Source organism: Lygodium microphyllum, chromosome 12, assembly GCF_053477565.2.
Source record: "Lygodium microphyllum isolate KBCC chromosome 12, Lygodium_microphyllum_v1.1.10, whole genome shotgun sequence".
Classification (NCBI taxonomy): Eukaryota; Viridiplantae; Streptophyta; class Polypodiopsida; order Schizaeales; family Lygodiaceae; genus Lygodium; species Lygodium microphyllum.
The window spans coordinates 121789750-121808619 of NC_141146.1; the positions used below are offsets into that span (position 1 = coordinate 121789750).

Genomic DNA, 18870 nt, shown 5'->3' on the forward strand with positions numbered 1-18870 from the left:
TGCTTGTTTTGCATTTGAAATTTTCAGGTGAGAATCTTTGAAGATGATGCTAGTACTCCTGGTTTTGGAGAGCTGCATGTGAAAAGCCCATGCTTGTTCAGGGGGTATTGGCATCAGCCACAGGTCTAGTTTTGTCATTGTTGAACATATTCAATCCTAGAGTTCATGTTCTGCATCTCAAAGAGCGAAATCGTATTTTTGTCACAACCAACGATATATGGTTGAAGGGGTTATGGCTACAAGGCATTAATGATAATTACAGTTACCAGTATGCTCTTTTCAGGTAACAAAGAATTCATTTACTGAAGAAGGCTACTTCAAGACGGGAGACTATGCCACCAAGGGCAAGGATGGTTATTTTACAATCCTTGGAAGTATGTGCTCTTGCTATTTGTGAAATTTATCAAGTGTGGTTACGTAGTACACGCAATGACTTGGAACTGAGTAAAAGCAAGATTTCTGTTGACATATTATGATTAGTGTCCACTGCCAGTCTAAGCTAGTGTTGCAATGAGAGTATCAGGAAAACTGAAAGAAGATCTACTGCCCTGAAAAGGCCACAGAATTAGCTTGCTTAGATGTGCTAGTTTGAATTTCAGGTCTGGGTGCACACAAACACTTTCCTAATACTTCTGAAACTACTGGCTCGAACTTTGGGTATTTTGAAAAGAGGAATTCCAGAATTGTCAAAATGCTCATCAACCTGAGCACATGCATTTTCAACTTCAAACAAATGTTTTGTCTGTATGCAAGCAGTGATGTAAGTGATTTTTCAAGTGCTATCTTGCAGTTGCACCAACTTTTTCTGCACCAGTGCTTGTCCTTCTCTGCTTGCATCTGCATTGTCCTTTTCGATTTTTGTGGAGCTCTTTGTTATCTGATGGGCACTCTTCCTTCCTCCTTTTGTCCTTGTACTATGTTTGTTGCTAATTTTGATCCTCCCTCTGTTTTTCTCTATGGAAGCACATCTACAAGTTTGTGCAACATATCTAACTGCTTCGAAGTTTCCCACAACCTTGATTTGTTGGAGACTAAAGGTCCTCTTTATCTGTCACAGCAGGAGTATGTATCCAAGATTTTGCAATGTTTCAATATGGAGGGAGGGAAAGCAATTTGTGTGCCATTGCCTCCATATGTGAAACTCAATGTAGAGAACCATTCTACGTCTGATGATGAAAAGGTTGAAATGGCCAAGATTCCATATGCTTCAGCTATGGGTAGCTTGATGTATGCTATGGTTGCTACACGTCCTGACATAGCATTTACAGTGGGAGTGGTTAGTAGGTACATGACACATTCTGGTAGAGAGCATTGGGAAGCAATGAAAGGTATCATGAGATGTCTTAAGGGCACGAATGATTTGTGCATTTGCTTTGGAAAGCAGAAGGCATATCTATGGTTGGCTTTATGGATGCACACTATGTTGGTCATGCTGACTGCAAGAAGTCAGTCTACTTCAGGGTATGTATTCACCTTCATAGGGGAAGCACTGTCCTAGATCTCCAAGCTTCTGAAGTGTGTTGCATTGTCTACTATAGAGGTAGAGTATGTGGCTACCACTGAGGCATGCAAGGAGGCTTTGTGGCTTTCACGTTTAGTGGGAGAGCTTGGCATTACTGAGACCCTTGTGCTCCTTTGTAATAGTCAAAGTACTATCATGCTAGCACGGAACCCCATCTTTCATGTAAAGATGAAGCACATACAGGTGAAGTATCACTTTATTAAGAATGTATTTGATAGCAAAAGCATTGAGCTTGTCAAGATACATAGAGATGATAATCCTACAAACCTTCTCACAAACGGTTTTCTAGCAGAGTGGTTTGCTCACCACTGATAGATGATGGGAGTTGGATAGTATATGTATTTCAGCTTTGTACATACTTAGGCTTAGCTGATTTTTTTCTTCAACCTTAAGGCACACTGCTTTTAGGTGGGAAGGTTGTTGAGAATAAAGAGCCATCGTGCCTTTTATATGTGCTCTTGTGTGAATGCACCCTTATTACTTGTACTTTACATATAACTATCACAAAAAACTAAAAGAGGTACAACTCATTATATCCACAGATCATGCATCTTTCTCACTCTCTACTCTCTATTGTTGCTAATGTTTTCTCTCTCTCTCAGCCATTACCATTGATGACCATTACTTCTTCACTGCGCATCCAACATGTTAGTGACTTGGAGTGTTGCTAGTTCCCAAGGCTCAAGGGTGAGCCCGTTTGGCTCTATGACTGGGAGGTGAGTCTGATATCTTGTCCCTTTCATTTGTGGATATGCCTTGTGTCGTATCTTGTGTGCAAGTTGGATCCTAGAAGGATGTTTTTTCACTTCTTGTTATATTTGGGTTGCCTATCACATGTCTAATGCTACATTGACCTTGAGACATTGTGCAATGCATGGGTGCCAAAGTCGTCGTCAACTATTGTTCTTTGCTGAAAGAGTATCTGTAACCAGCCTTCCTTCCGTGGGTGGGTGGTAAATCTCTGATTACAACTTAATTATAGCAACAAATAGTGAATGCAAATCTGAAAATACAAAAATACCTATTGATCTTGGATAATGCACACCCGATTGGCCCCAAAATTGGCGTCTCTTTGGGTATTTCTTTAGCTTTATTGAAGAAAAAGTTGATTTACAATGGGATTCTCCCGATCCCCTTTGCAATCCAAACTCCCCTTGTTGTCCAAAGTGACAAGCAAGTCTTCAATCTATTTTGCCCCTTGATTCGAGCACTTAATTGGCCTTCACTCACTTCATAGACGGTGGAAATGCCCCAAATTCAATGGTTGGCTAGTCCTCCACTTGAATTTAGCTGAAATTCATCTTCAGCCTTGAAAAATCCAAGTCTCGGAGCTTTCAATTTTTGGCACGCTTCTCAAGGTTGCTAGTCAACCCTAATTTCTGCTGTAAATTAGGGTTTATAGCAGAGATATTTGCAATTTCTCTACCTCTAAGGGTCCAAATGCTGAGATCTTCGGAGCAAGGCTGTGAAATGGCTGGGAGATGAGAGAGAAAGCTGTAGAGTGAGAAAATTCAGAGTTTTGTCACAAAGAGTGATTGAAAATTAGTCAAATGCAGTTGCGGCCTTGCCTCAACAGCTTGTAGATGTAAAGAATTGAAGAAAATCAGTCATTTATTGCTGCTGCCCTGTCTCAACAGCCTGTGGATGCTGTCACCTGCTATTGATTGGTCTTCTCTAGCCCTTGGCTGCCTCACAGAAGGTCCTCCAATGGCTGCAAATCAGACTAGCAGCATCTCCTACCTCTCTCTTGCAGGTTGAATACACTAAAAATGCCTCTTTCCAGCATCTAAAGACGTTTTGAAGTCTTGCATGGGAATTTTTGACAAGTGGCAGCCTTTTCAAATGGTTTTTCTAGCATTATCCATGATTAAATATTAATTTTCAGTCTTTAAATACTGAAAATTAATCTAATAATTATTTTGGTGTCTTGAAAAATAATCTGACTGGCCAATAATGAAATTGGCCAGGCAACTTCCATTCCTAAGTGTCTTTGTGTCATCTTTGACCATCAGATTGGCATTAGGTACCATTAAATGCCACTTCTCTAGTGTCACCAACCGACACTTATGGCCAAATGAATGACCTAAGCCAACAATTGATACGGGATATCTCCAAGTACCTGTGCAACATAACTTATAGTAACTTTTGCCTTTAACATCCAATGATTTTCTAAGGTCCCGAGATCGTAAATTTACTCTAACGCCAGTTGCACCTCATATGTGCAACATTTACTTAATCATATGATTAAAAATTAATGCACATGTTAAGTGAGGTTTCAAAAATACATGTCCTCATGATAGTATCAAATGTGACCATCGTGCACATGCTAATCCGAGTAAAGTTCTTTCTAAATCAAAGGTTTGAAGAACATGGATATTGAAGTTTAAAAGCCCAAAATATTGTTTTTTCAAAAAGTGAGAAAGATACTTTACATGGTCTTCTCATTCTTCTCACATTCTACTCTCTCTCAAACCATCCTTTTGTGTCTCCATTCATTGATGATTAACATAAAAATGAAATCCTTCATGGCAAATTTCTCTCAAATTTGTAGTCAAGTCCATGTGTGGTAGTGATCGTCACAGATAGACTTGATGCCTCCTCTTTAGGAGGAACCAATAGGCAACTATCCATAGTGACTTTTGATAGTAAGAAAAAGCACAACAAAAGGTTGTTGCCGACAAACCATGCAAGATATAGAGGAGCATGGAGGTAATGGTATATGTTTTATGGTCGCCTACTCCAAGTGTATAATTAAAGACTTGTTGATAATGTAGTTAGTAAAGGATGTGCATATAACAGAGGTTTTATGAGCTACTGATTCTTACATTGGGCATGGTTGCTCTAGCTTACATTATGCACCATGTCTACAAATCCCACTACATTTCAAGGTGGAAGGGAGGGGGGGGGGGGGGGGCGCCGAGGATTTATTCATATGGAATTTTTGACGGAAAGTCCACCTTGAAGCCTTCATAAAGTAGTTTGTGACTTTTTTTGTAACAAAGTAAGAGCTTTGTGTATAATAATGGATTAGATATCACCTCACTTAAATAAGACCTTCTTACTATGTTTTGCAGCGTTTCTTGCCAAGATTTGGGCTACCCATGATATGTAGGGAGTGATGTTAGGGACACTTTCCTCCAATTGTGTGTGTGTACATATTCTATGTTTGTTTGCTATGTTGCACGAGCCATATTCTGTGTAAATGAAGTCTTATAGTTATTTTCCATCTCAATGAAACCCATTTCTAACTTTTTACTAAACTTATATGAAACCTATGAAACCTGTTTCATACCTCCCATTTCAAAAAACCCTTGGCAACTATGTTTTCATTCAGCATGTTTGTTAATTATGTATGTGGATGATGAAGTTGGAGTTACCTCCCTACCATCGCGCTGCTGCTCGCCATCGCGTCTCCCCCCTTCTGCCCACCTCCCTCCTACCTGCCATTATCTGCTTGCCATCGTGCCTTCCCCCCTCCCTCCTATTGTGCTGCGCCCCCTCACCCTCTTGACACACAGCGCCCCCCTTCCCGTCAACTTCTTCTCCTCACATTCCCTCCCCCCCATGCTGCCCCCGCCCCCCTCGCCTTGCGGCCCCATTCGGCAAGCCCCCACTTGCGTTCTTCTGTCGGGAGACAGCTATCTGTGGAGTCCAGCACCTCCCCCACCGCCGGAAAATAGCATGCGCGCCCCTAGCCCACAGTCCCCGCCCTCCAGAGCCGCTATCCCCCCCCACACCCGCCTTGTGCCTCTGATCACCCCACCATCCCCCCTGCCAATCAGTCTCCTTGATCCCCACCCAGTACAGGTGACACCCCCTCCCCCCCCCCCCCCCCCCAATAGGAGGTGAGGAGTCCCATATGCCAACATCCTCCACTCACTAGCAGCCTAGCCCCTTCTCTCCCCACACAACCACTAACTCATTTGTCCATGCCACCCGTCACACTTTTCCGAGACAGATGTAGCTGCTACCACAAGAGTTTTTTTCATAGTGGTCCGTGGTCTTACCTGAGAGTTGCAGAGCGCAGAGAGTTTCCACTACCTTTGGAGGTGGGAATCTTCGTGGTACGCAAGTCAAGGAGCGGCAAGGTCCATCTACTAGCACCACCGGATGGACCAAACTATGCGTTCTTCCTTCAGACCTCTCATACAGGAGACTGGACGATGACACAAATAGAGGAGAAGGTGAAGAGTTAGGTGGCAGACCACATCTCCTAGTAGATGGGAGAAGGAGGACTAGCACTCTTCTCCCAGTAGTGGCCAGGTTGCATGATGGACATTAACTGGTGGGCTGGGGCCGAGGTCCCACATTTGAGCATTATCTTTTGAGCCCCTCTGCAGAGTGGAGAGCTCTGATGGATGTGATCGAGTTGCCCTTGGCATAGGCGGCCCCTTTCTACAAGTATACAGAGTCACGCCTCTAAGCCTTGCTGATAGATGTCCTGGTGGTACCACCAGGTGCATCTATCGCCCCATTGTTCGTTCAAGGGCTACCATGGGGGAATGGAGTTCACTGTCCAAGCCTACAGCAAAGCGTATCCAGATGCCCCATAGCTCTTTTTCTTCGTCAGTGGCTTCCATACCGAACAAATGCCTGTTTGGTTAGTCACTGGTTTCCCTATGAGTTTACATCTTGCATCTTGGAATGTGAACAGCCTCCACTACAGTGGGGCACATGGTTCCGGGAATGTTGATTGTTCGGCAGGAGGTGCAGCTTGCCCTTGCCGGATGGATCGACATCTTACTTTTGCAGGAGCACAAGCTCACTCCCGCCCAGGCCCAACGGGTAGGGAATGTGCTCCTAGCAGGCAGTTCACATACTTACTAGAAGTATCTCATCTGTGCCCACGGTAGGAGTGGAGACGTATGCATCTCTATTGGCCCGAGCCTCACCACCTATGTACAGGACCATCGGACGATTGTGGCAGGGAGGGTTCTATGGATCAAATTGGATATTGGGGACTCGTGCCTTGGAGTTCTCAATGTCTATGCCCCTACTGAGATTAGGGCACGGAGTAGGTTTTGGGTGGAGATCGCAGTAGGACTCCCAAAGGTGGACTCCTGGATTGTTGGAGGAGACTTCAACAACTTGGAGGCCTTAGAGGACTAGCAGGGTAGAGGAAGAAACTACCAAGGCATGGCTAGGGAGGAGCAGGAGGCATGGGAGGTCTTCCTACTAGTAGTAGGAGCACGCGATGCTTGGAGAGACCCAGCTTTCCACAAGAGGGAGAGGTCGTTGGACTTCTCTTGGGGATACAGGTGGCTAGGCGGAGCTTTGCTAGACCGGTTGGACAAGTTTTATGTGGGAGAGTGGAGATGCTCTCGTAGAGTCCAAGGAGGGCATTTGGCTGGCACCACTTTGTCTGATCACTGTCTGGTTACACTTGATACCCCAGCCTTTACCCTAGTTACACGATCCAGTCGGATCCCTGACTTAATCTACAGGAGGGAGGAGATGAAGAGATAGATTGAGCAGATCTGGACTAGGGAGTGGGGCAGGAGGGACCGGATCGCAGAGGAGGTTGCAGAGGTTCTAGCCGAGTCGAGTAGTATTTGCCAGGAGGCAGCCCTACAGGCCAGGCAACAGAGTTGGGAGGAGGAGAGAGCACTCCAACGGGACCTAGCAGCCATGCAGAGACTACTATAGGAGGCACCAGGGGATCCCATCTCCACGCACAGGAGGTGCGCTCGAGCAACCCTTGCTGGCCTAGAGGACAGGCGCTTGGAGTTTTCATTCCGCACCTCAACAGCCTTTTGGCCACGGAAGGGGGACACGATGTGCAGGGAGTTGTTCCAGGTGCATCAACCCCGCACCTCAGGAGAGTAGATACGCAGCCTTCGGGATCAGTATGGGAGGATTTGCTCTAGCCCAAATGAGGTGATGGAGATTGTCACTGACTACTACAGACGCCTTTTCTAGCAAGAGACAACCTTAGCTAGAGGACAATGATGCAAACAACAAGTCTGGGATCACATCCCGTCCCTCGTCACAAAGGAGATGGGACGCTCCCTCTTAGACCCCTTCACAAAGAAGGAACTAGAGGAGGCTTTCCATGCATAGGACGGGAAGGAATGCCCGAGAGAGGATGGCCTTTCCAAGGCCTTCTTCACCACCTATTGGGAGGTGGTGAAGGACCCTCTACTGCTGGCCTTCCACGAAATTTTCAGCTTAGGAGGGATGCCGGGGAGTCTATCGGTAGGTCTTATCAGTCTCCTCTTCAAAGGGGGAGACCGTTTAGAGCTATCCTAGTGGAGACCGATCACCCTGTTGCTAGTGGCCTATAAGGCACTGGCCAAGATGATTGGTAGGCGACTCCGCCCTGTGCTTCTAGACATCATTCATGACACATAGACAAGCTTTGTCCAAGATAGGAGCATCCTAGACAATGTCTTCACCTTCTTTGAGAGGCGACAGAGTAGGCCAGCACAGTGGTCAGGGATTGGTGGTACTACTCTTGGATTTCAAGAAAGCCTATGATAGGGTTGACTGGGACTTCTTAGAGGGCACCATGGTGAGGTTGGGCTTCCTCCAGGCATGGATCCACAGGGTCTCCACACTTTACAGATCGGCTACCAACAGGGTTCTCATAGGTGATAGGCGAGGGGAGGAGTTTCCGTTGGAGAGATCGGTCTGGCAGGGCTGCCCTCTGGCTGTGTATCTGTTCCTACTCTTTACATAGGTGATGTCTCACTTCCTTAGGTCACGTGTGAGCGGGTTATGTGGCCTCTGACTTTTGGTGAGAGAGGAGACGGAGCTATTAGACTCAGAGTATGTAGATGATACAACACTCTACATAGAGGACGATGAGCTAATGTTGGAGAGAGCAAGACTAGCTCTCAAGGTGTTTTGTACTGCAGCGGGAGCGAAAATCAACTGGTGAAAGCCGGTTGGTTTCCTTACGGACCCAGACTCTAGCACAGAGTGCGGCGCCCGCTTGGGATTTAGATGGGCATGCAAAGGGCAGATCGTTCGTTATCTAGGGTTCTAGGTGGGACTCGACATCACTCTTGGCCAGTAGTTTCTTCCAGTCCTCGACTCTATTTGGCGGAAGCTGACCTATTGGAGTACTACTTGCCTTTCCCTAGTGGGCCGAGCCTTGGTGGTTAACCAGGTCCTCCTAGTGACGACTTGGTCCATCGCCTTGTGTTGGTGCTTTTCCTCGTCTTGTGTAGTTCAACTTCGCTACCTAGTGCGGAATTTTCTCTGGCCAGGTCAGACGGTTCTAGGGACTCTCGGGCCAAGGTGGCGTGGGCGACCATCATCCGGCATCAGTCAGAGGGAGAGCTTGGGATCATAGACCCAGAGTATCAGAGCCTGGTCCTTTTGGGCAAGCTAGTAGTCCGTGGTCTCACACCAGGAGGACAAACATGGAAGGTCCTATTGCAAGAGGGTCTCCAAGAGTGTAGACCGAGGCTTGGCGGTGATTGGAGGCCGTCCTTGAGATGGATCTTCCCGACGGCCCATATCACACCCCCAAGATCCTCCTTCCTCTATAGTCTACTTCATGTGTGGCAGGGCCTCTGTAAGGCCCTAATTCAAAGCCCCCTAGGTTGCTAGGAGGAGATAGACCGCCAGTTGGTGATCTGGAACCCCAGGTCAGAGATCGGGAGGGGGTACAGATTGGCGAGTACCCCCACATCCAGTGGGCTGGTTGGGAGGCCGGCCTGACTCGTACCGTTAGGACATGGTGGGAGGTGTACAAGATGGTGGACCAAGAGGTATTGCAGTGGGCATCAAGTTGCCAAAGAGGAGTTGAGTTGAGGAGAAGGGAGATTGACGCAGCGATACCTCAGGAGTGGCTTGACCCCCCGATACGAGAGCCAGTAGAGCCCGGTGAGGTATGGGCTGCTAGGTTTTCACCAACAGGTCTCCCCCTATAGGTGGTAGGTGTGAAGGAAACTGCTAGGGTTTGCACTAAGGACACACACAGTGTACGACCACGACAGAAACACAAAGAGATAGACACTGACACAGAGGGCAAAACTCAAACCCTAAACGCAAAACTCAAAACTCAAACACAAAAACTCAAACAGAAGAAGGGAGAGAGAGAACACAACTCTGAAGTGAATGAATGCTGTAAATGAATGTAAGGGTCTACAGTGTGCTCAAGGGCAGAACAATGGCGGAGTGTGACATCCACTGAAGACGGATCCCAAGCTTGTGACCACCAGTCGGAGTGTAGGAGTGCTGAATAGTGAATGGCAGCAGGCTGGTCACCAAAACGCAGCAGTCTGGAGGCTGGAAACTTGTAAGTGCAGCAGTGTACCACTGATCGGAGGCTGGAAACTGTGCACAGTCTGCGGTAAACGGCAGGCTGAAACAGTGTTTGAGAGTATCAGGGCCTGCAATGCGGGAAATGCAGGCAGGCTGACCGTGGAGATGATGGACAGCAGGCTGAACAGCAGTCTGGGATAGTTTGGAGCTGTTGCCTACAGCAATGGACAGGCTGAAGATAATGTGGCTGCAGTCAATGATGGCTGGACAGCAAATGGAGGCGGGCTGCAAGCTGGAAATTGGGCACCAACAGCAGCAGAGGGTGTGGGGGCTGGTGTAACCTGCAAACAAGGATGAACACTGAATGGGGGCAGCCTGTCTATTTATAGATGTGGAAGGGCGCCCAAAAAATTAGGGTTTCCACTAAACTCTCTTGAACCACTCCCCGTTTTAGGGTTTTCACTGAACTCTATCGCACCGATCCCCGTTTTAGGGTTTTACTCTAAAAGAGCATTTTTAGTGTGTTTTGGGGCTGTTTAAGAGGCTAATCAGCAAGTAATGCATATTTTAGCTCAACAGCAGGTAGAGTGGGCGGCGCCCCACATTGGGAAGATATGGCGTATGGACCCTTATGTGTTCAAGGAGGAGCTCCGGGAGTGGTGCCTCTGGATATAGGAGAGTAGGCCACTTTATGAGCTAGACTAGGACCCTGGAGAGTGGCTATGGCCGGCCACTGCGGTTTCCAAGAAGCCACTGAGGTTCCTAGAGTACACAACGAGGATTGGTAGACATGTACTGATGCAAGAGGACATGGACTGGGCGCCTTCGGGGTGCCTTCGCGTAGCAGGTATTGGGCGGAGCACAACATCACAGATGCTTTCCGGTGGACTTTCTAGTCCGCCTATGGGATAGCTGGAGGCCAAGGAGGGTATCGTATTTCATATGCCTGTTGGCACATGAGGCTTGGTGGTGGGGAGTCGGTTAGCCTAGATGCAAAATGATGGAGGTTGTAAATACTGCACATAGCAGCTTTTTGAAACTCCAAAGCACTGCCTTAGATCATGGGAGGCGGTGCAGCTCGTGTGGAGAGGAGCATGCCGCATTCTCCACCGTATAGCACCCAGCCTTGGATGTATCTCATGGGGAGCTTTCTGTTGGCAAGCAGTCAGCCAGGGCCGTCACCTTTTGTATGAGGGTGGGATGTAGGACACGATCTTTTTCATTGAGGCTGGGTCGTGCGCAGTGGTCGGCTTTGAGGCTTTACCCATCCGCCAGGTACTGGAGCCCACAACAGATCGCTTTGAGGTATGGGAGATCGTAGGGAGTCTTACTGGATGGCACATTTGGAAGACACGGTGTTAGGAGGTTTTTGGCGGGGAGAAACTTTTAATACAGGTGACTTTGGCAGAGCTTTGGACCTCCATCATCCACTCCCTCTGCGGCCGATGGGACCAGGTGCAGGGCGAGTCTCGAGCTCATTAGGAGATCCGCTTTCACTCCATGCGCACTTGGGGCGGCTAGGACCTATTCTTCATGATGCAGGCAGGCAGCCCCAGATGGCGATATACGGGCGCCCCCCCCCCCCCCCCCCCCCCCCTTTTCCCGGCTTCTTGCCCCCTTCCCCCCCAGACGGCCTTGAGAGGCTTGTACACATGATTTATTTATGACCTTGCACCAGCTCCAGCTAGTCTGTCGAGCATGAGCATTCGGTTGTAATCAGTCTTTTCGAGTAATATAACCAGCCACATTTTACTTGCAAAAAATGTATGTGGACGATGGATAGTCACTAGGGACACTAAAAGATCACAATGCTAAGTGAAGCCTTCAATTGTTTGACAGGGACCAGTGTTGATATCCTGAAAGTTCGAGGTTACAAATTATCTGCTCTAGAGATCGAAGCTGTTTTATTGGAAGTAGGTCATCTGACTGCCTGGATTTGTTTACACTAAGAGATTTGAACATTGCAATCTTTGTTTTACTAGAAGTTCTTTGAAATTTGTAACACAACTGTACTGATCGATTTATGTGTGATTCTTCAAATCTTATATTAAGGCTGACATCCATAATTAACTTGTGATGTGTCTTCTAATGTTAATCAATGGAGCAGCATCCGGCCATTGCAGAATGTGCAGTTATAGGATTACCTCATAATATCGCTGGTGAAACTGTTTGTGCTGTTGTGGTTCCACACAAAGATGCAAGGAACAAGTTTCAGACGGATTTGGATTTGGAACAGTTACAAGAGTGGGCAGAGCAAAAATTGGCACCTTATAAAGTAAAGATTTTCTGACCAACTTTCATGATAGAATATATGGCCTTGCATGTAGTTACAAGATATACTCTTGTTTTGTGTAAGAGGGTTACTCAATAACTAACCTTTTTTTCTGTTTTGCATGCTTACTCATATGAATGAGTCTAGAAGAGTTTATTGTCATACAATAGGGGGTCATCAACTTCTTCTTCTCTTCATATATGTTCCAAAAATTAGTTTCTAACTGAATGGATTTGTCTTGATTTGATTTATTGCTCCTTGAAGTCGATTTCATCTCTCTTTTTCACTGCTGTGATAGACACAAATGATGAACAACCAGAAATCTTTAATCAGCATAGATGCAATGGATGTGGTAAAAATGTCCATTAGTCCCTACTATTTTGCATCCCTGTAGGACCAATTTCTCCCCAAGATGTCTCTGATCTCTGGGATGAAAGGCAGAAAAATTTCATCTAGGATAAAGGGGTCAATAGAGTGTCATCTAACAGTTTTCCATTATAACTTCTTTTTCCAAATGAGTTCTTGAGATACTTTTTAATGGTCAAACTATTTATATCATATGGAGCTCAAAGAAAAAGCATTGGGGTATTTTGATATTTTTATCAAGTAGCCCTAGTTATAAACGAAGGGTTCATAAAAGAGTGACAGTGAGGGACCAATAGAGTGACATTGAAGGATGCATTGCTTTAAGGTTTTAAAAAATCCAAAAATATAAAAAATATTTACATGGCTCAATTGTTTGACTCACATTAAGCACATTTGTAATTTTAAAGAAATTATATCATAATGTTAGGTAGCTAAAAAAGCTACATCTTTTTTGCAAAATTGTCACTTAATTGGGGTGGTGTGCGTTTTTCTTTTTGGAGGTGTCACTTTATTGGCCCCTTCACCCGAGCTTGAGGAAGAAAAGGTTGTGCTGGTGACTCATCACTTGATGACAAGTAATCCTCCTTTGGGCCCAACTTTCACAATAAGCAATCATAAAGCAAAGGTCCAAGGAGCTCCCCTTGAGAAGCTCCTCAACCTGCTCCTTTGCCTATTGGCCTTGTCAAAGTAAATTTCTGAAAACCCTTTTATCTTAGGGGTGATTGAGATAACTCCAGCCAACTTCCTTAAATGGTTCTCTAAGAAGCTTGAGAGGTTGGTGATCACCAAGCACCCTGGAAAATTGCCTCAAGTGGGGAGATGTGTGGCAATGTAAGATGTCGGCCAGGGTGAGTATTCAGTTTGCAAAGTTGTTGGTGGAAGGGGTGAACCAGGTACTTCCCAAGCCATGGGATGTCCTTCCATGTGGCAGTTGTGAAGCCATAACTTGTAAAGGAGAGTTGGTTGCTAACAACTTGCTCACCAGGGTGATGACACCTATTAAAAGGGAGCAAGTGTTACCTATTGGGGATTAGGATGGATGTAATTGATTGTTTTCTAGTTTATAGTGGAGGATGGAGTAAGCAACACTCGCAAACCCAAAAAGAAGTGGCTCAAGTAAGCAACAGAATGGACAACATACTACGACACAGTTGGGTGGTACTACCTCTTCGCTATGTTATAGAGCACAAGAACTAGAGATGCCTAGATCTCTTCCTCTTGGAGCTCCAGAGGTACCACATAGCACTACTATGAGACAAAAGGCCAGCTCACCAAGGAGGACCCACACAAAGAGTAGTGACAGACTTTTTCATAGATCAAACCCTACAACCACTACCAGGCTAGCAAAGGCGGAGTCTCCCCACTAGACACCTTCCATTCCACACTGTGGAGTCACATTGAACAAAGCCATCTCACTTCACAAAGCATGAAAACCGGTCTACCAAGACCTTGACTAAGGAGGCAATGCCACAATTGGATTAGAGCCATCGTTACGAGACAATGGAGGCCCACCATCAGGCATATTAGTTGAGTGGGTAGGGACCGTATTGTGGCTGACATCATGCATAGATTTTGAGACTTGTGTATCCAAAATCTCCTCCTCTGCACAAGCAAGAGTAGCTCAATGATTATGCGCAACATATTCCTCCAAAAGGGTAATCACAAACTCGAGCAATTGTTCCCAATTTGGTTCTTACAAATCTTGTGAAATTGAATCCACTTGAGCATATGAGTAAGGCAAAGAATCACCCAGGTTAGGGGCCTTAGGAGCAATAGTAAGGCAAAGAATCACCCAGGTTAGGGGCCTTAGGAGCAATAGTAAATTCATCATGGAGATGGTCTTTGTGTTTGACAAATGGCTGAACATTAGGGGGAGCGAAGCCACCCTGTCAGTGTAGGGCACCATGTCTTTTTCCACTGCATCTTCTTCCGTGTCCATGTTCAGACCCAAGTTTCCAACAGTCTGATTAGTACAATCCATATTTAGGCTTGCCATAAAAAGGAAGGGGGCTATCAGTAGCTGCTCATAGGACACTTGTGGTAGGGGAGCATGAAACGTGACGAGAGGGTGCTGACAGGCTTGTCACATGACTAGTCCCTGAATAGGTTGCAACAAGTATAGGGCAATAGGGCAATAGGGCCTAGGGCAAGGCAACGAGCAATGTGATGGGGTTCAAGGCAGGGCAACGGGCAGTGTAATAGGGGTGATGATTCTCTCTCTCTCTCTCTCTCTCTCTCTCTCTCTCTCAGCTTTGTGCATATGGATGCTAGATTTGAGCAGATTGCTAGGAGAATGCATGAGAGAATTAATAGAGGCCTTGCATACTTCAGCTCTATACATGTTCCCACACACGTTGTCCCCAAGCAAACCTCTACTTTATGATGCCTCAAAATGATCGGTATGATAATGAGTGCAAGCACTTGCACAAGTCTATAGAGAGAATGCTTTGGGTATTTGGATACATTGCTAAGGAATAATGTTTTTCAAATGCCTTGTGTGAGACAAGAAGCAAGACTACTTTGAAAAAATTGAGACAGAGATATACCAACTACTTTTGGGACAGGATAGCAAAAGAGCATGGAGAATGTTTCATGAGAGATAGCCTCCTATACAAATTACATTGCTTGATGCTTGGCTCCATTATGGGAGGTAGTTGTATGCTGTACTGGGACAGCCAACACGGTCCTCCTTCCCTAGTAAAATGGTCATAGAGACAATCTACAAACTACAAAATGGGAGGCACAAGATGAAGACTGTCTAGTGGGGGAGCATTTCTCACATGCATGTGACACATTGGCACCCATATTGGCATGTATTTTCAACAGAGTAGTATTTGGGCAATTACTTGAAATATGGTCAAACGATACTATAGTCCCGGCTATACAGACCATCATGATTGTCCAAACAAGATATACGTACTGATGTTGGAGCATGAGCTCAGTGCATGGGCTGAGATGCAAGGTAGCAGAGCATAGGGGTAGTCTTTTTTTAGATGTGGATACACCACATTGGACCATATTCTCACTGATCACTAATGAGGGTTGGGAAGATTTATTGTTGCTCTGTGGATTTCTGTAAGGCATTTGACACAGTACCTCGAGCATGTTTCATATAGAGATTCTAGGAGATTGGAGTGCCGAATAGTATGCAGTGGGGCATTTATGCTTTTAGGAGAGAGTAATAGGTCATATGTGCACACCTAGAGGGATGTTTGAGAGGATTGATAGCACCATAGAAGTAAAATAGGGGTGCCCACTTTTACCCACACTATTTGGACTATACATAGATGAGGTGTTTGACTACATTAATAGGAGAGGTGGAGTCATCTACTCATTTCTATCTGCCTCTACTTTTCCTCTTCTCCATCTCCCTTTCTCTCGCTCTCCTTCCCTTCCATCTCTTTTCTCTCTCTTTCCTTACTACGTCTACCTCTATCTATAGCCCTACCTTTACTCACTATCTCTCTATTGCAATACCTAAGCCTCTTCATAAAGCTTTTTGGAATCTACACTACAAACCTTGACAATGCCTCCAGCCAGTCTAGTTGTTACTAATGGACTTCAAAGTTTTGTGGGAAGTCCTACACAAGTAGTTGAACTAGGCTTCTTATTTGCTTGTCCATTGTGGATGGACAATCTAGCCCATGTCTCTGAATCCCTCAAAGCACTAAGGAAGTACTCTCCCATGTCAAATGAAAACGATAATACATCTTCAAGCATGTTCAAGGCCCAAGAGAAGGTTTATCCTTGATATGAATGTTGAAACTTGTCCTTTCATATGACATTTTTTGAAATATAACATGACTCTTGGAATTGGACTCTTATACTTGTCCTTTTATAACTGTTTTCTAGTTCATCATTTTTTTTTTCCCAAGAAAATGTGGCTGATTATATTACTCAAAAAGCTGATTACAACGAAGTGCTCAAGCTCAATAGAATAAATTGGAGCTGATGCAAAGTCACCACTACATCATGTATACAAGCCTCTCAGGGCGGTCTAGGGGGGATGGGGGCAAGGAGCCATGGGAGAGGGGTATATCGCCAAACGGGACTGCCTGCCTGCAGCACAAAGAATAGGCCCTTGCCGCCCCAGGTATGCATGAAGTGACCACGAAGCTCCTGACGAGCCCTGGACTCACCATGCACCTGCTCCCATTGGTTGCGGAGGGAGTGAATGATGGAGGTCCATAGCTCTGCCAAGGTCGCAAGTGCTGAAAGCCTCTCTTCGCCGAAAGCCACCTAGCATCGCGCCTTCCAAATATGCCATCCAGTAAGACTCCCTATGATCTCCCATATCTCTGAGCGGTCTGCTGTGGGCTCTAGTACCTGGCGGATGGGTAAAGCCTCCAGACCAATCACTGCACGTGACCCTACCTCGATCATGAAAATTGTGTCCTGCATCCCGGCCTCATACAAAAGGTGACAGCCCTGGCTAACTGACTGCCAACAGAAAGCTCCCCATGAAATACACCCAAGGCTGGGGGCTATACGTCGAAGGATACGGCATGCTCCTCTCCATACAAGGTGCGCCTCCTCACAAGACCAAAGGCAATGCTTTGGGGTTTCTAGAGGCTGCTGTGTGCAGCGCTTACACCCTCCTTCCTTTTGCATCTGGGCAAGCCAGCTTCCCACCGCCAAACCTCCATGTGCCACTGGCCATAAAAAATAGGATACCCTCCTTGGCCTCCAGCTATCCCACAGGCGGTGCCAGAAGGTCCGTCGGAAGGGCTTCGTGATACTGTGCTCCGCCCATTGTCTGCTGCGTGACGGCGCCCAATCCATATCCTCCTGCATCAGTACATGTCTGCCAATCTTGGCAGTGTATTCTAGGAGCCTGGGTGGCTTTTTTCCAACCGCAGAGGCCGGCCATGGCCACTCTCTTGGGTCCCACTCCAGCTCATCAAGTGGTCTACCCTCCCAGATCCAAAGGCACCACTCCTTGAGGTCCATCCGGAAGACATAGGGGTCCATTTGCCAAGTCTTCCCTTGAAGACCCACCACCCGAATCCTCCTCCATGAAAGGGTGGCAATCCCCTCATCCTGTTGCCCTCTGTCAAGGGCTAGACGTCCCCCCTCCTGAACGGTAAAGAAGGTCCCCTTGGGGGCGCTGCCCACTCTACTTGCCACTTGAAGAGGGATGCCTGTTGGAGAGAACTTGGCTGCCCATACCTCCCCGGCCTCTATCGGTTCTCGTATCGGGGGGGCAAGCCACTCCGAAGGTATTGCTGCGTCTCTCTCTCTTCTCCTCAACTCCACTCCTCTCAAGCACCTTGATACTCGCTGTAGCACCTCCTTGTCTACCATCGTGTACACCTCCCGCCATGTCCTGATGGAGCGAGCCAGGCCGGCCTCCCACCCAGCCCACTGGATGTGGGGGCGCTCACCTAAGTGTGCCCCTTCCATGTCTTTGACTTGGAGGTTCCAGATCACCGGCTGACGGTCTATTTCCTCCTGGCAGCTTGGGGGGCTCTGGATTAGGGCCTTACGGAGGCCCTGCCACATGCAGAGTAGGCTCCGTAGGAAAGGTGATCTGGGCAGGGTAATCTGGGTTGAAGTGAAGATCCATCTCAGGGACGGCCTCCATTCCCCGCCAAGCCTCAGTTTACAATCCTGAAGGCCCTCCTGCAGTAAGACCTTCCAGGTTTGCCCACCTGGTGTGAGACCGCGGACAACTAACTTGCCCAAGAGGGCCCTACTCTGATATTCTGGGTCTATGATCCCAACCCCTCCCTCTAATCGATGTCGTATGATGGTCACCCACGCCACCTTGGCCCTGGAGTCTCTGGAGCCAGCAGACCCTGACCAAAGGAAGTTCCGCACCAGGTGGTGAAGCTGCCCTGCGCATGATGAGGAGAAACACCAATATGAGGTGATGTACGAGGCCGTCGCTAGGAGGACCTGGTTAACCACCAGGGCTCGACCGGCTAGTGAGAGGCAAGCCGTGCTCCAATAGGTCAGTTTCCTCCTAATAGACTCTAGAACCGGAAGAAACTGCTGGGCAGGAGTGATATCAAGTCCCACCTGGAACCCTAGGTATCGGACGGTCTGCCCTCTGCTCAACCATCTAAATCCCAAGTGGACTCCCCACTCCGTGTTGGATTCCGGGTCTGTGAGGAAGCCAACCGACTTTCGCCAGTTGATTTTCGCGCCCGCTGCAACACAGAACACCTCAAGAGCCAATCTCATTCTTTCCAGCATCACCTCATCGTCCTCTATGTAGAGTCCTGTGTCATCTGCGTACTTTGAGTCTAACAACTCAGTCTCCTCTCTCACTGGAAGTCGGAGGCTGCGTAGTCCACTCACACGTGACCTGAGGAAGTGGGACATCGCCTCTGCGACAAATAGGAACAGGTATGGGGCCAGGGGGCAGCCTTGTCGGATCGATCTCTCCATTCGGACCTCCTCCCCTTGCCTTCCGCCTACGAGAACCCTACTGGTGGCTGATCTGTACAGGCCGAAGACCCCGCGAATCCAAGCGTCGGGAAATCCTAACTTC

General features: G+C 47.1%; 1 protein-coding gene across 23 annotated transcripts in view; it reads left to right on the forward strand.

The window, feature by feature from the left end:
• LOC148028211 (putative CoA ligase CCL8) overlaps window positions 1-18870 on the forward strand; it is a 132018-nt gene that overhangs the window by 88506 nt on the left and 24642 nt on the right. For 14 of the 23 annotated variants that reach the window (XR_015692698.1, XR_015692699.1, XR_015692696.1 and 11 more), the window contains 4 exons: window positions 28-123; window positions 284-374; window positions 11576-11649; window positions 11844-12011. Coding sequence is in view for 10 of the 23 variants with exons in the window: in XM_087689979.1 (XP_087546105.1) it covers window positions 28-123; window positions 284-374; window positions 11576-11649; window positions 11844-12011 (429 nt within the window). In the remaining 13 variants the exon portion in view is untranslated. The remainder of the gene's footprint in view (window positions 1-27; window positions 124-283; window positions 375-11575; window positions 11650-11843; window positions 12012-18870) is intronic. The other 9 variants (XR_015692703.1, XR_015692704.1, XR_015692705.1 and 6 more) reach the window with 3 other exon arrangements.